Source organism: Podarcis erhardii, assembly GCF_964252035.2.
Source record: "Podarcis erhardii genome assembly, chromosome: 1".
Lineage (NCBI taxonomy): Eukaryota > Metazoa > Chordata > Lepidosauria > Squamata > Lacertidae > Podarcis > Podarcis erhardii.
The window spans coordinates 65654866-65670077 of NC_138497.1; the positions used below are offsets into that span (position 1 = coordinate 65654866).

Below are 15212 nucleotides of genomic sequence, written 5' to 3' on the forward strand. Positions count from 1 at the left end.
GTTTTCTTTCAACTAATTGTTATTGATGATTATCAGTATCAAAATTATTGAGCTAATAGAAACAAATAGCTCTATCTTAATTAATAAAAAAATTTGCAGCCATGTCCCATTACTAATCAGAGTATCGTTTCATATTGAAATGCTGGAATCAGATTTTTTTTCTACAGCAAACACTGATTATTTATTTAGTGCATTCTTATTCAGACTTTCCTTGAAGCTCAGGACCGTGTACAGCACAACAACCCTGTGAGGTATCTTAGGCCAATAGACCCAAGATCACCCAGTGGGATTACTGGTTGAGTGGGGATTTAATTATACACAAAATTAATAGGCAGGTTTCTTAACACCTGTCTGTTCCATCTGTGCTGGATTAGTTTCAATTGTTGTGTCCTGAGGATGTGGGCAGGCAGCTTGAGGAAGTGTGGCCAACCACCTGCACATTTCTTAGAGCTAACTGTAGGGGGTGGATCCAGGGAGTGATCAGTGCTTCACTGGACCAGGTGGTTTATCCACCTACAAGGAGATGGTGGTGTGTCCCCTCGTTGGATCAAGAACTGTTCAACAGCTATTGTTCAGTGGTGAACATCAGCTTTGGGGGCAAGAGAGGGTGTGGTGGTCCAGCTCCAGGCATGCTTGGAGGAAACTGATTATCTGGAACCATTCCAGACTGGCTTCAGACCCAGTCATGGCCCTGAAACTGCTTTGGTCACTCTGGTTGATGACATTAAATGAAGCTGAATCAGGAGAACTCGAGTGCATATTATATTCAGCTCTTTCTCTTTGTTCTATATAAATCAGGAGAGGTGGTTGATGTATAAGATGAGTGCTCAGAGGCCGTGATGGGCTGGATAAAGGCCAATGAATTAAAGCTGGATCCTGAAAATACAGAGATGTTTTGTATCCAAGTTCTCAAGTCCTAGAGGTGAAGAGACTGCATGTTCTTAGATTCCTCTGGAAGGAACAGTTTCATAGGTTGTATGTGCTCAGTGGAGGCTCAGATGGCCGCAGTGGTTAGGAGTGCCATTTCGCACCTATGGCTGGTTTACTAGCTACAACTCCCTTTGGACAGAAACAACTGATTACTGCACTCCATGCTCTGGTAACTTCCAGATTAGATTATTGCAATGTGCATGGAGTTGCCCCAGATTTCTAGCTGGAGTTTCATTTTAAAACAGGTGCATTACCAGTTTGTTTCTGGGCCCTATTCAATGTGTTCACTTTAGTGTTTAAAGCCCTAAGTCATGGGTATGCAAACTAAGGCCTGGGGGCCGGATCCAGCCCAATCGCCTTCTAAGTCCGGCCCATGGACGGTCCAGGAATCAGCATGTTTTTAAATGAGTAGAATATGTCATTTTATTTAAAATGCATCTCTGGGTTATTTGTGGGGCATAGGAATTCGTTCTCCCCCCCCCAAAAAAATAGCCCCCCCCCCCAAGGACTGAGGAACAGTGGACCAGCCCCTTGCTTTAAAAGTTTGCTGACCCCTGCCCTAAGTGATTGCTTCTTTTTCTATAGAACCTCTTGGTACTGGTGTTAAGATCAACAGAGAGAACCCTCATGGTAGTTTCACTACTCTCTCAGGTTTTGGTAGCCAGCCAGCATGGTGTAGTGGTTAGAGTATTAGACTAGGACCTGGGAGAGACCAGGTTTCAAATCCCCACTCAGCCATGAAGCTCACTGGGTGACCCTGGGCCAGCCACTGTTCTTAGAGGAGAAGCAGGTATGACAACTCAAATTTGTTAGGGAAAAAAGTAGGATAAAAACACAATAAATTAATTAATAAAAATAGTAATGACCTAGATGAGGACATTCTCTGTGACAGCCTCTAAGTTGTGGGATTCCCTCCCCACAACTTAGGTGCATCTGGCACTTTCATTTTACAGTTTTTGTTGCATGCTAATTTGTTTTAAACTGTTTTTAATGCTAGCAGTGCAGCAATAAAACTGCTAGCACATTTGCAAAGCTAGGCAGGGCCCAGTATGGTTTTAAATTGGATTGGGGACCATATGTTGAGATTCCTACATTGCAATGGGGTTGAACTAGATGGTCCTTGGAGTCCCTTCCAACTCTGCAGTTCTATGATTCTATGTTGTATTTTAAATTGGTATAACCTACCTTGGGCTCTTATGGTGAAGAGTAGGTAATGAATCACAGTATTATTATTATTCATAACAACAATAAATATCATTGTTAATACTCATGGTAGTTGAAGGGAACCTTCATGTTCGGAGACAATATGCCTCTGAATACCAGTTGCTTTGGAACAAACAAAGAAAGAGGGCTATGGCCTTCATCCTTTGTATGTCCTCAGAACTGTCTACACAGCCACTATTGGAAATAGGATGCTGGACTAGATGGCATCTTAGTCTTATCCAATGGGATAATGTGTATCCAATAATGTGTATCCAATGAGATAATGTGTTTCTGAAGAAGGGTGCATGCACACGAAAGCTCATACCAATAACTTACTTAGTTCGTCTCTAAGGTGCTACTGGAAGGGGGGGAAATTATTTTATTTCGACTATGGCAGACCAACACGGCTACCACCTGTAACTAGAATTATCTAATGGGGTACTTCATTTGTTCCTGTTTTTTTTCTAGGAGTGGGGAAGTGAAGCCTAAGGGACAATGGTCACTTCAGCAGTTTAAAGCTTCAGTCCTGTACACACCTACCTGGGAGTAAGTCCTATTACACTTAATGGGACTTGCTTCTAAATCATGGGTTGGGATTTTATTTTTTTTAGCTGAAAGACCATATTCCCTCATGGGCAACTTTCTGGGGGCTGCATGCCAGTGGTGGGCATAGATCTAGGTAAATGTGGCTTATTTTTGCTGTTGTATAATAGGCTACATTCCAGCCATGCAGACGCGCATCCATCCAGGCAAGCAACATACATTATCATCATTCAGGAAACAGGCAAGCCAGGAAAAATAATTGAGCAAGGCCAGAAGAGGCTAGCCTGGGGAGGGGTGTTACCTGAGCCAGTGGCGGAGCTTCATGCTCCGGCACCAGGGGGGCGTGGCATGCGTCCTGGGGGCATGGCACGCCGTGATGGCACCCTGCCAGGATTGTGCTGCCAGGGACGGTGCTCTCCCCCCCCCCACTCCTATTCCTCTAGCAGTAACCTGAGCAGAGCCCCAAGGGTCAGGTGAAGATAGTGTGTCTGAGATTCTCTGCCCCTGTTCTAAGTAGACATCCACAGGATTGTACTATACAAGTTCCTTAATTAAACTAAACATTTGACTTATTTTTTGTGGGTACATAATGCCAACAATATACTCTGTTTTTTGAAAAATTACGATAGGTTCGTCTTTTTTAAAGAGAAAGTTTAAAATCCTTACTGCAGTCTAGAATTAAGAACTCTAAACAAAATTAAGGCATCCGAGTAATCATCAAATATCATCGTAATAATTTCAGTAAAATCAGGCCTTCAGTTCTAAAATCCATTTAATTAATTACCACATCCAAAAGTTTTGTTGTACTGGTAAAATTTGGCTAAAGTGGAACATCCATTACTAAGGCGGTACTTCAGGTCACAGCTGGTATCTAATCCATTTCTCTTACTTCTAAAGTAGCCTAAAGTTGCCTGCAGCCTACATGTCTGAACCCTAAGCAAAGACCAAAATATAAATGTTGGTTCAGATCCCCTTATGTCAGATTTTAATATTTAATATCTCTTACAGTTGAATTCTTAAAGTTGAAGTCCCCATGCACCTTTAAAGATGCAGAAGGATTCTTTCTCTTTGTAGATGAAGAAATTTCTAACAATCTGAATTGATACAAATGACAATGTTTAGGGAAGCCACTGCTTCAGAATTTAGAATGCTGAGGTCTAAAGGTGATGATAGGTCAGCTTTCAGCAGGAGAGCAAGAGTACATGGTGTCACCTTTTACTAGTTTAGGAAGGCTTTTACATGATCCCATACTCCTTGAAGCAACACAGCAGACTATTTTTATTTAGGTTTTCCCCTATTATATTTATAGCAGATCCTATGATTCACAGATATATGGATATATGGATAGTTTATTCAAAAAATGCTTAAGGATGCTGATAAGAGCTCAGTACTGTTATGATGGTTAAGATTTCACATTTATTTCTGTACAGAAATAAACAAATCAAATATTTTTCTTTGTAATAACATAGCAAATTCTGGAAATTTCTGAAGCCATTGAAGATTCCAGCAGGAGTAACACTCCTTCTTAACCACTAAAAGCCACAACTGGTTAAACAGTAATTACATATCTCTAATAATGTTCTAAAGAGCTTCTTTAATAGCAATGGAAGTTGTGAAAATGGCATCCTGCTAATGGTTATGCACAATGTGGTGGTGGTAGAGCTGCTGCTGTCAAGTCTCTCATATTTTCAGAGATGTGCCTTTTCTAGACTGGCCTAAAAGAAAGGCTTATGACACATGACTCTCTAAGAGTGGATCTATCCATCCACTTGGGGTATCTTTTGGGGCCCCTAGAGTCCTGTGAATACATATGGAGCAGTATAAGCCCAATGGTAGAGGCACTGACAGTGCATAGTTGTGGTCTCTTTTGCCCTATCTATGTTTCTTCCACACCACCAAATGTGGATTGTCATGCTAATAATGTGTGTGCTTTGTTTTTTCACAGAGGAAGATGTATACGGTATTTATTCCAATCTGTTGTTCAAGCATTTCCTTGCAGAGGGAATAGTCTGTGGACATCATTTATTTGTTGCTTCAGATAAAGAGGAGCCTGCTGATATTGTAAAGGTAAAGAAAAAAATACATCCATGTAATTATTGCTTAATATCTTCTAATCTAGATGGTGCTAAAAGCAATCCTAAAGCTGGCAGACATTCCTATGCCCTGTATGAGAACTCTGTTAGTAAAGGACTTGTGTGTTACCATATCAGCCATGCCTTGCCTACTCCCTCCATGTAAAAAGTGGTGTATGGGTCAGGAGAGTATAGCATTATTAATTTCCTAAAATCTTCCTGAATACGTTACCTGTACCTTGATTAAATTTAGTAATTCAGATAAACTAGGGGTGGAGATTGTGTTGGAAAAATGGGGCAAAGAGAAGAAGTAAAATGACATCACATATTGAGTTTGAAGTGCTTGTACTTCTCATACTAGGTACCAATGTGATTGACCAAACAGGAGCCTGAATGCCATTTTTTATGAAGCATGGGTTGGTGGTACACAGAGAGTAGTGTGCGCCAGTGTTATGAAATAGTTTGCCATTTTATATTGTTGTGTTGATTTGTGGGGCCTAGCTTTAGAAATAACTGAAACTAACCACATATAAATACATATATAAAAACTTCAGTTACCAGAAGTTGAAAATATCAAATACACTTAATATCAACACATTATACCAATACTCCACAAAATAAAAAAATTCCTTCCAGTAGCACCTTAAAGACCAACTAAGTTAGTTCTTGGTATGAGCTTTCGTGTGCATGCACACTTCTTCAGATACACTGAAACAGAAGTCACCAGACCCTTCTATATAGTGAGAAGGTGGGGAGGGGTATTACTCAGAAGGGTAATACCCCTCCCCACCTTCTCACTATATAGAAGGGTCTGGTGACTTCTGTTTCAGTGTATCTGAAGAAGTGTGCATGCACACGAAAGCTTATACCAAGAACTAACTTAGTTGGTCTTTAAGGTGCTACTGGAAGGAATTTTTTTATTTTGTTTTGACTATGGCAGACCAACACGACTACCTATCTGTAACCAATACTCCACAATAAGACTTTATTTTAAAAGTCTTTTAAAAATATAGTATTATGTAGCAAACTATGAAAAGTAGCTTTTGTACTCGTTGTTCTTCCTAGTCTTTATAACCTGAGCCTTAGGATTTAGATATTCATTGATTTCTGTTGGCCCCACAACCTACCTTAAAGAGGTAGGGGCAGCAGCACAGACAACACTGGGGAGTACTTCTGGCTAAAAGATAACGTGGCAGCTAGCTGTGCAGCAGACACAAGTCTCAAAGGAGCCATAGAATAATGAGTCAGTAGATAGATTAGCAAAGCAGAGAAAAGGCTGGAGGAGGCTGAGTAAGGAAGCAAGAGGTGAAGGCTTGGAAAAAGGGAACAAGGAGGAAGAGAAAGAGGAAAATTGAGAAAGAAGAGAATATAGAGGATCAGAGCTGGGAAGCTTTACCTCAATGGAGATTGAGACTAGCAGCTAGGAGGACAATAGGGGAAGGTCTGGATCTAACAACCCCAGTGCCGCATCTAGAAAGTTTGAGAGGCAGGTCCTAGCTGTGATCTTTCGTTGTTTGAGGTAAAGGACAAGATGGTGCCCTAGTAGATTCAGCATACAGAAGATGGTCAGACTGGCAGCTGAATCATTCTTAAACGCTGATAATGGGTCACTGTGCTCTACTACACCTAAGGACAGCAGACTAACACATGGAGTGTATGGCAGACTTCATAGCAGACACAGCTCTGTCCTACAACATTTCATTCTCATTCCTATTTCTTCCACCCTCACATCTATGGCCTGAGGCTCCTACATCTCTCTGCCTAATTGTAGGGTTGCCCTGTTGAGAGGGAAATGTTTTGTTGAATATCTGTTATGAAATGTAAATTCACCTTCATTTTTGTGTCCTCATTAGGCTTTTTTCTTGAATTAATACTCTTAAACATGAACAAAAGAGGGAAAGGTTTACTGGAATTTCTGTTTATAGTGACATGTGTATCAGACATTCATTGAGCACATTAAGGGTTGATTTCATCTGTTATGCTATGATCTTTCACAGAAGATAACTCTTTCCATGGCTGTGGTCAAGCTGGTGGTGTCAGAGGTTTTAAGTCTCCAAATACAAGTTGCTGGGAAACAATCAGAAGAGCTGTGTTGTGCTCATAACCTGCATATGGACTTCCCATAGGCATCTGGCTTCCCACTATAAGAAAAGAACGAGATGGGCTTTTGGTTTGATCTACCCTTATCTCAATAATCTGGGTTTTATTAGACAGTAGGTTTGGAAATGTTCCAATGTTACTTACTGTCACTCCATCCCAATAAACCATTGCTCCTTAACAGCATATCATCAGCTTGCAACTAATCCAGTATATGGGTGACTAACAACAAGCTAAGACAATTTATACATATGATTCAGTGTAGAAATTTTTGAATTGACCTGTTTTAATTTTATGATATGTGATTGGGAGTTTCTTGATCCTATAACCAAGACAAATATTGCTGGTTCTAGGAGAGGGAAGAGATGGTTTTATAGACCATAATTATGTTAAAACTGTGTAACTAAAAGACACGTAGAACATAAAAAAGCCCCATCAGCTGCCTAAGATATATTATATTACCACCCAGCAATTTATCCATCATCCTTTGAAAACACATTCATGCCTATTGTAGTCAAAGCTTCTTCAGGAAGTCAGCATTAAGATGTAACATTGTTGAAAAATTACACCCCTGTAAAAATCCTATAGAACAATATACAGGGGGTTTTAAACAGGATATTTAAAACATTTCTCTTCAGTCACTTCATCTTTCTAACAGACAGCTGTACTGCTGCATACTAGAACATAATAAATTATAAAGTAAAAACTAAACCAAATTTTTATGTGACCTGATTACAGTGTCATGCAGAATTATTCTTCAGTATTTTGTAGAATCCAGAAAGTGTGCTTAGGAAGATACATGTGATGAGTTGTAAGTGGGACACATTTTCATTCTAACAAGTGAAGGTTAGCAGGGAGAAGCTGTATGCTTCAGTGTTGTTGGTTTCATTGGTTTTTGGGTCCATTTAACCTCTGCTCAGAAGGATGCGGGTGGCGCTGTGGTCTAAACCACTGAGCCTAGGGCTTGCCAATCCGAAGGTCGGCGGTTCGAATCCCCGTGGCGGGGTGAGTTCCCGTTACTTGATCCCAGCTCCTGCCAACCTAGCAGTTCAAAAGCACGTCAAAGTGCAAGTAGATAAATGGGTACCGCTCGGGCGGGAAGGCAAACGGCATTTCTGTGCGCTGCTCTGGTTTCACCAAAAGTGGCTTAGTCATGCTGGCCACATGACCCGGAAACTGTCTGCAGACAAACGTCGGCTCCCTTGGCCAGTAAAGTGAGATGAGCGCCGTAACCCCAGAGTCGTTCGTGACTGGACTTAACTGTCAGGGGTCCTTTACCCTTTAACCTCTGCTCAGCCATGAAGCTCATTTAGTGTTCGTAACCAAATGCTATCAGCCTAGCCTATCTTCCAGTTAGAATGCATCTCCAGCCAAGAATTTCACTAAGACTACAATCATTACCCCACTTACCTAGGAGTAACCCCCCCCCCCGTGAATTCAAAAGGACCTCCTTTGAGTAGACCAAAAGAAATTATATACCACCCTTCATCTGAGGTGAGGATCACAGTATAAAAACACAAAAATACATAGCATAAATGTATAATTAGGAGTGTGCTGTTGGTTTTCCTGTTCTTTAGCAAGGCATAACCAGAGTGCAAGGGAGCACAGGGTTCAGACTGGAGGCAAGGCTCTGGAAAACACAGAGCTCTGAAGTTGCTCCAGCACAAGTTGAAACTGAGCCCTTATATAGCAGTAGCAGCAGCAGGTGCCACCTAATTGTAGACACTGTCTATACTGCTTGACTTAATAGGACCCAGTCTTTTCTAGTAATTGCCTACTGCAACAGAGGTGAGGGTCCTCAGCCTTCCGCAGGGGAATCCTCGGAGTCAGAGGACAGTAGTGTCATGAAGTAGTGATCCTGTGAGCATGTACTGCTGGGTGGGGCCCCTCAGGCAGGTGGTAACAATTAAGTCTCCCAAAATGGGAGCATGTGATGGGGCTGGCTATTTGCCAGCATCCCCCAGACCCTATAAATCTACAAGTTAACCTGCCGGGGGAGAGAAAGAACAGGCCATGTTTTAGACTTGCTGCTTGATGTTGTGTAGCTGGTGCCAGAGAAGAAGTCAATAAAGCCTGGTAACCCGTTAGGTGCTTGCGTGTGATTGATTAACAGCTTGGAGGGAGGACTTGGGAAAGTGACCCCCTCCTTGACATGTAATACCACATTCTTGGGGGTGGGCACTGGCTCCACAGGTTCATCTGATAACAGCACTTCTGGGGCTGGTCCTGAATGTCCTTCGCCTTCAGTTTTAGAGTCCTCATCTCTGTCATCCTGTGAAAATGAATCTGACTCCTGGTCCCAGACATTAGTCACCAGGTCTTAGTAGCCATGGAAGAGATATTTTTCGTTCAATTAGCTTATTCATCAAAATCCATTTTAAGCCGCCTTCTCCTTTTTTCAGCTCCTTCAAATCCATGGTTTTATTTTCCTTTCTTTCATTTGCCTAGATCAAACTTTGGCCCAGTTCAGATATAACAAGCTATGCTTTAGTGTTTTGTGAACAAACTGTACAAATAAACAGTACCTTCTTCTCCTTAGTGCATGTGTGAAGGAGATTGAAAGCAGTGAAACTCTGAACTAACCACCATTTCCGGTTACATTGAAACTTGAGAAACTATTATTTATTCTAACAATGTTTAATGTAAACAATCCAGGGTCAAACAGTGGTTCTAATCCTCATTTGTTTGAACCAACCACCATTGAAAGACACAAGAGTTTCCCAAGTATGAATGTAATTGTAAAGTCTAGTTTATTTAAAAATTAAAGCTTTCAGTCCCCTTGTGCATGGAAGAGCAGCTGAGGGGGAGTACAGGAAACCAGTACAGTACTTAATGTGGTCCATTTTTATAACTCTTAACCGGTGTGGGCCTTTATTATTTTGAATGCTGTTGTACTGTATTAGCTACCATTGGTTTCTTTCACACTATTTAAAATACTCTTTCAGAAATATTATAATCTGTTAAACCTCTGTGCTGAATGACTATCATTGTGGTTTAAAATCATGTTAACAGTCTTTAATTATTATTATTTTAACTAGAATGCTTGTATAATTAAGGATTTGAGGTGACTGAAGCAAAATGATTTTTTTTTTTTTACTTTCCTGAATTTGATTATGTTGTGATTGTTATTTCTACCTCTAGTTTTCTGCAAGCTATGGAAAGCATTTCCTGACAATTGATTTAATTGTAAGGAAGAATTGTTTAAGGTGTTGTTGTTTTTTACATTCTGGAGATGCTACCATTAATGCTTCCAAATGGAAGCTTGGTAATATTCTTGGTTTTAACAGCAGACAGACAAAGCAGCTAGTTGAAGATGGTGAGAATTAGTGTGCAGAAGAGGAGGGAAAGAAAGTGTGGCCCTGCATCCTATTCCCAATTCCTCTAATCCTCAGTAGCATTACCTCTGCATGGCTCCTCATTTTTAAAACTTAAAGCATTTATAGGGTTGCCATATTTCAAACAGTGAAAATCCGGACAGAAAAGTTGTTAAGCTTTTTTGGGCAAAATGCAAAAAGAAATTATGTTATTTTTATGCAGAAATGGCACTACCAACATGGGCTGCCATGCATCTGGATTTTCCCTATTTCCGCATGGACAATGCAGTATTCCAGGAATATGTCTGGAAAAATCTGGATGTATGGCAACCCTAATTTGGAAAGCATTTTCTGGAAGAGCAGACAGACTTGACTTGTGTATGTTTGCCTGATGCTCAGGGTTTTCCTATTCATCCACTGTAATTTAATATTTACAGTAGCCAGAGTTTATCAGATGCAGTTATGTAACATTTTGAAAGCATGCAAGGAATGAAGCAATTTCTGCTATTGTCGATCAAACTTACATTATCAACTAAAATGAAGACTTTCCTCCTGCCTCCCTCTCCAAAAAAGAGCTACAGAGCCTATATTTAGTTTAGATCACTTTGTGCAACTCTTCTACCACTAGAGAGTAAATCATCCCCACATTATTCATAAATATGGGTATTGTAGCTTAGCACATTTTAAATCTGGATAGTGCTGCACAATGCGCATTTTCAAGGAAGTTCTTTAATATTCTGACAAAGATGGACATAGTAGAAGCAGTGTCCATGACCAGCCACCTTTGTAAAGAAGAATGAGGCCATCTCGAGTTACAGGGATTTTGGATGCCATAAAAGTTAGACTACAGTGAATGAATAGGTTAAAATCTGAGTATTAGGCAAACACCTGAGTTTGCTGTGAGTATATATGATGGTAACCTTAACTCACTTTCTGATATTTTATGTGCATGCAAAAGTATGCCATCTGTCTTCAGACATCTATTCCATAATGTCAAACTGTTTCCCCCAAGTGGTTTAAATTTCATAGGGACATTTACATTTGCGCTAAATGTATATGTGCTTTAAATATCCAACATCATTTTGAAAATGAACATTTGTGAATATAGAGCCTTTATTTAAAAAATTATCCATACATGGGTGTGTTTGGTTTTTCACTGAATAAATCCCTGCTTGTTGTTCTTATTGTGCTAATGCTCTTTATTCTATTTTACTCATACTGTGTCATTGAGATTCTCCTGATCTATCTAGGAGAATAATGAAAGAGTAGAATAACGGGATTGTCCTTTCATATATATTTTATTATATACTAAAAAATTTAGTAGTTTAAACATAGAAAATAATAGATTTGACTTAGACCACTTACTCAAAGTCAGTTAGAAGTCAATTTTTTATTATTCTTTTCGTATTGGATCAGATTGTTATAAAATGTGTGATCTTTGCTGCATATTTTGTTGTTTCTTCAGCTTGTAAACCACCTTGTGTGTAGCAATATAGAAATCTGGTATGCAACATAAAGTGAAATGAAATGAAATAATAAAAAATGATATCTTCATGTTCAGAACCCAGCTACTGTTCCTCATTTATCATTTAGCTGTTAGAATTTTTGTAGTTACAGGTAGGTAGCCGTGTTGGTCTGCCATAGTCAAAACAAAATAAAAAAATTCCTTCCAGTAGCACCTTAAAGACCAACTAAGTTAGTTCTTGGTATGAGCTTTCGTGTGCATGCACACTTCTTCAGAATTTTTGTAGTTAATACAAAGATTTGAATTTAGATTCTGTTGGCTTCAGTTGGTTTAAATAAATAAAAAAGCACAGGACCAAGTCTCATTTGAAGAAATTAACTCTACAATCACTTGTTTATATTAATTAAAAATAGGGCTTGACTTTGTCCAGGAAAATATATTCCTTTTTTTTTAATGGTTGCTACTATACATAATATACTTTGAAGTAGTTCCTTTCCTAATTGCCTTTTTTCCAATGTCCTAAGTTTAAGGAACAACACTTATTTATGTATCTTTGAAAAATTACTGTATAAATATCACTTCAAACACGAATCAATTTAGACTCACACACTTTTTAACGTGTTCTTAATCATAGCAGCAACAAAACTGCAAATGATTATTGGAACATACAGTAATAGATAATATTTAAAATTCTATTTTTTTAAAAACGAAAGGATCAAAGAAGTTCATTTAAGAGGGATTTCACATACAGCATGAATTATGTCGCTAAATAATAGCACAGTAGTACTTCTCCAGCATTGTAAAATAGCTTAGAGAGAAGTATGATGCCTGTAGTCAGTGTAATGCATTGGTAATTAAGAGGGTGTAAGGTTAAGCTTCATTAACTGTTGTAGGACTGTGGCTTGGGTTTTATTATGCCCTAGAGAACAGAAGAAGAGAGAGAGGTCAAACTATTAGAACCTGATTTTGTTTAGTGCATCTGCCAAAGTAGGCAGAACAATGTAGCAGTTGACATAAGGAACAGAAATTCCTCACAGATATGAGGAAGATGCATTCTGATGTAGAAAAGCAAGATATTTAGTTGCACTGGGGAAGAAACCATTCCTGTGAAGGGAAGCTGTGAAAGCACATATCATTTTAACTACATTAAACTATCTCTCCCTCCCCTTTCCCCTGTTTCTTTTGTTTACAAATCTCCCATAAAACCAGTTAATGTGAGGAAATCAGGGTTTTTAAAGTATTAAAATCACATGGGATGGTCTTTCTAGTGCAGGTGCAGTGTCTGCATGCAGGTTAAAATCTGTTTCTCCCTTCTCTCACATGGGATGAGCCAGGTTGCAGGTGTGTGATGGGCTGGTATGGAGAACAGATTTCCCCACACGTCTCATCCAGTAGCCCTGACATGCTTATGCTGCAGTGGTTTTGAATAATACGTACTGGCGTCCTGTCCCCTACACTATTCCAGTGCATTATTTGTTTCTGTGCACATGAACCTGGGAGTGAAGAGGAGGGAGGCATCTTGTCCTCTGGACTGCCGCAGCCTTTCTCAACCTGTGGGTCCCCAGATGTTGTTGAACTACAACTCCCATCACCCCTAGCTAGCAAGGCCAGAGCTCAGGGATGGTGGGAGTTGTAGTCCAACAACATCTGGGGACCCACATGTTGAGAACCGCTGGTAGAGCATGCTTACGTCTGCACACATGCAGTTGTAAGTGAGGAGGAGGGAGAATCAGGGCTCTATTGAGCTCTGAGGATCCTTGTGTGTGTGTGTGTGGGCACCATGAATCATTTTTATAACTACAACCTAATTGAATAGATTTACCTATCATTAAATAGCTATTAGATACTTTAAAGAGTCTCTTAAAGTTACTTGTTAATTTTCCAGATACAAGAGGGAAACATTTTGTAAATTTTGTCCAAACATTTTACCTTCCCAAAGTAGAGATTTAGGTTTAATTGGTTGTTGTTGTTGTTTTTAAATCCTTTCAAAATCCAAGGTACTGTGAGTAGTCATTTATTTATTACATTGAAGCGCCACATTCCTACAAGTTGCTCAGGGTGGTATATACATTGTCCCCTCCAGGACCCCATTTTGAAGTAGGGGGATTGGCCCAAGTCCACCAGTGAGCTACATAGCTGAGTGAAGTTTTAAGTATGAATCTGCCCGTTTCTGATCTGATACTCCATAACCACTATGCTAAACTGACATATATCTTAGAGGAGCTATTTTTAATGTGTGCAGATTACATGTTTTTAATTGCAACTTCACAATTTTGTTTCAAATTAGGCATATTTACTTATTAGCATCGACAGTTTATTTCTGATGAGGACTGTAATTGACATTTTCTTTCTCTGCTCCTTCACCATCATCAGGCTAGTGACACTGGGATGCTATAGTCATACATTGTTGACTGCATTAATTTGCATTTATAGACTGTGACATACCTCTGTTACACACACGATTTGGGATTGGGGGTGTCTTAAGTATTTGCAAAATATTTAGAGGAAGTCATTTAATGGCTATACCTCAATTGTATGTTCCTCAAACATCACCCTGTGAGGCAACCGCATGCTTGCTTTCTCATATGTTTGCAGCACAGATCAAATAATGATCTGCATTGTTTCTGTGTTGTAACAAGAAAAACATTTGGGAATTTTTAAAAAGTGCTACTGGTAAAAACAAGAGGGAGAATGCTGTTTAAGGAGAGACCACATTAAAGTGTTTCTTCTGGCTCTCAGCCACAAGATTTTAATGTGCAGCCTAGGACATTTGGTCACCTCTGCTACAGTGTGAGGCAGTCATTGCAGCAGCAGGTGTGCCCCTCATTGTAAGAGGCAGAATATAAAACAATGAGAAGCTTAGTGAGTTAAGTGACTGCTTACATGGGATTTATACTAATGATAATCTCTTCCAGAACAATGGCCTATGGCTGCACTGAATTGTTTTTGTATATAGCATACCGTTATCTTTATGTCAATTAAAGTGTTGCAGGTGTTACAGAGAAAATGGACGGCAGTTTTATTGAATACAACACCTGGGAAAGTAATTTAAATTGGATTATAGCTGCAAAAACATTTACATAACATTTGCCTTAAAAAAAAAATAAGTAGCTTATTTTAATATTTGAAACAATGAGCTATATTACAATTAGCTTAACCAAATAATAAAAAACAACTTTGCTTACAGATGCTGAGATTAAAAAATTCAATTCTATTTTTACTTCCAGATTAGTATCATTCTGTTTTATACTTGTTTATTCAGAAGTAAGTATCACTGTGCTAATGGAGTTTCCTCTCAGAAAAAGCTTCCCATATGTTACCCCAAAGATTGGTTTAAAAAACATCTTCTTTCCTTGGTCTTGGTTCCAATACGCAACGGTAGCTGCCAGGATACTGCTAGCGCAAAACTGGAAAACCCCTAACATCCCAACTATCAGAGAATGGCAATCTAAGTTATTTGAGTATATAGAACTAGCAAGGATGACACAGAAGATCAGGCATCAGAAAAACGTAAAATTTATTAAAGATTGGAGCAAGTTTATTACATACATAGAAACAAATTTAGGAAATATTAAAATCACAGTAGGT

General features: G+C 39.3%; 1 protein-coding gene across 3 annotated transcripts in view; it reads left to right on the forward strand.

Annotated features, from left to right (window-relative positions):
• Nucleotides 1-15212, forward strand: part of ELP4 (elongator acetyltransferase complex subunit 4) — a 160318-nt gene that overhangs the window by 12136 nt on the left and 132970 nt on the right. For all 3 annotated transcript variants that reach the window (XM_081835726.1, XM_081835727.1, XM_081835725.1), the window contains exon 3: nucleotides 4622-4743. In XM_081835726.1, coding sequence (XP_081691852.1) covers nucleotides 4622-4743 — 122 coding nt within the window. The remainder of the gene's footprint in view (nucleotides 1-4621; nucleotides 4744-15212) is intronic.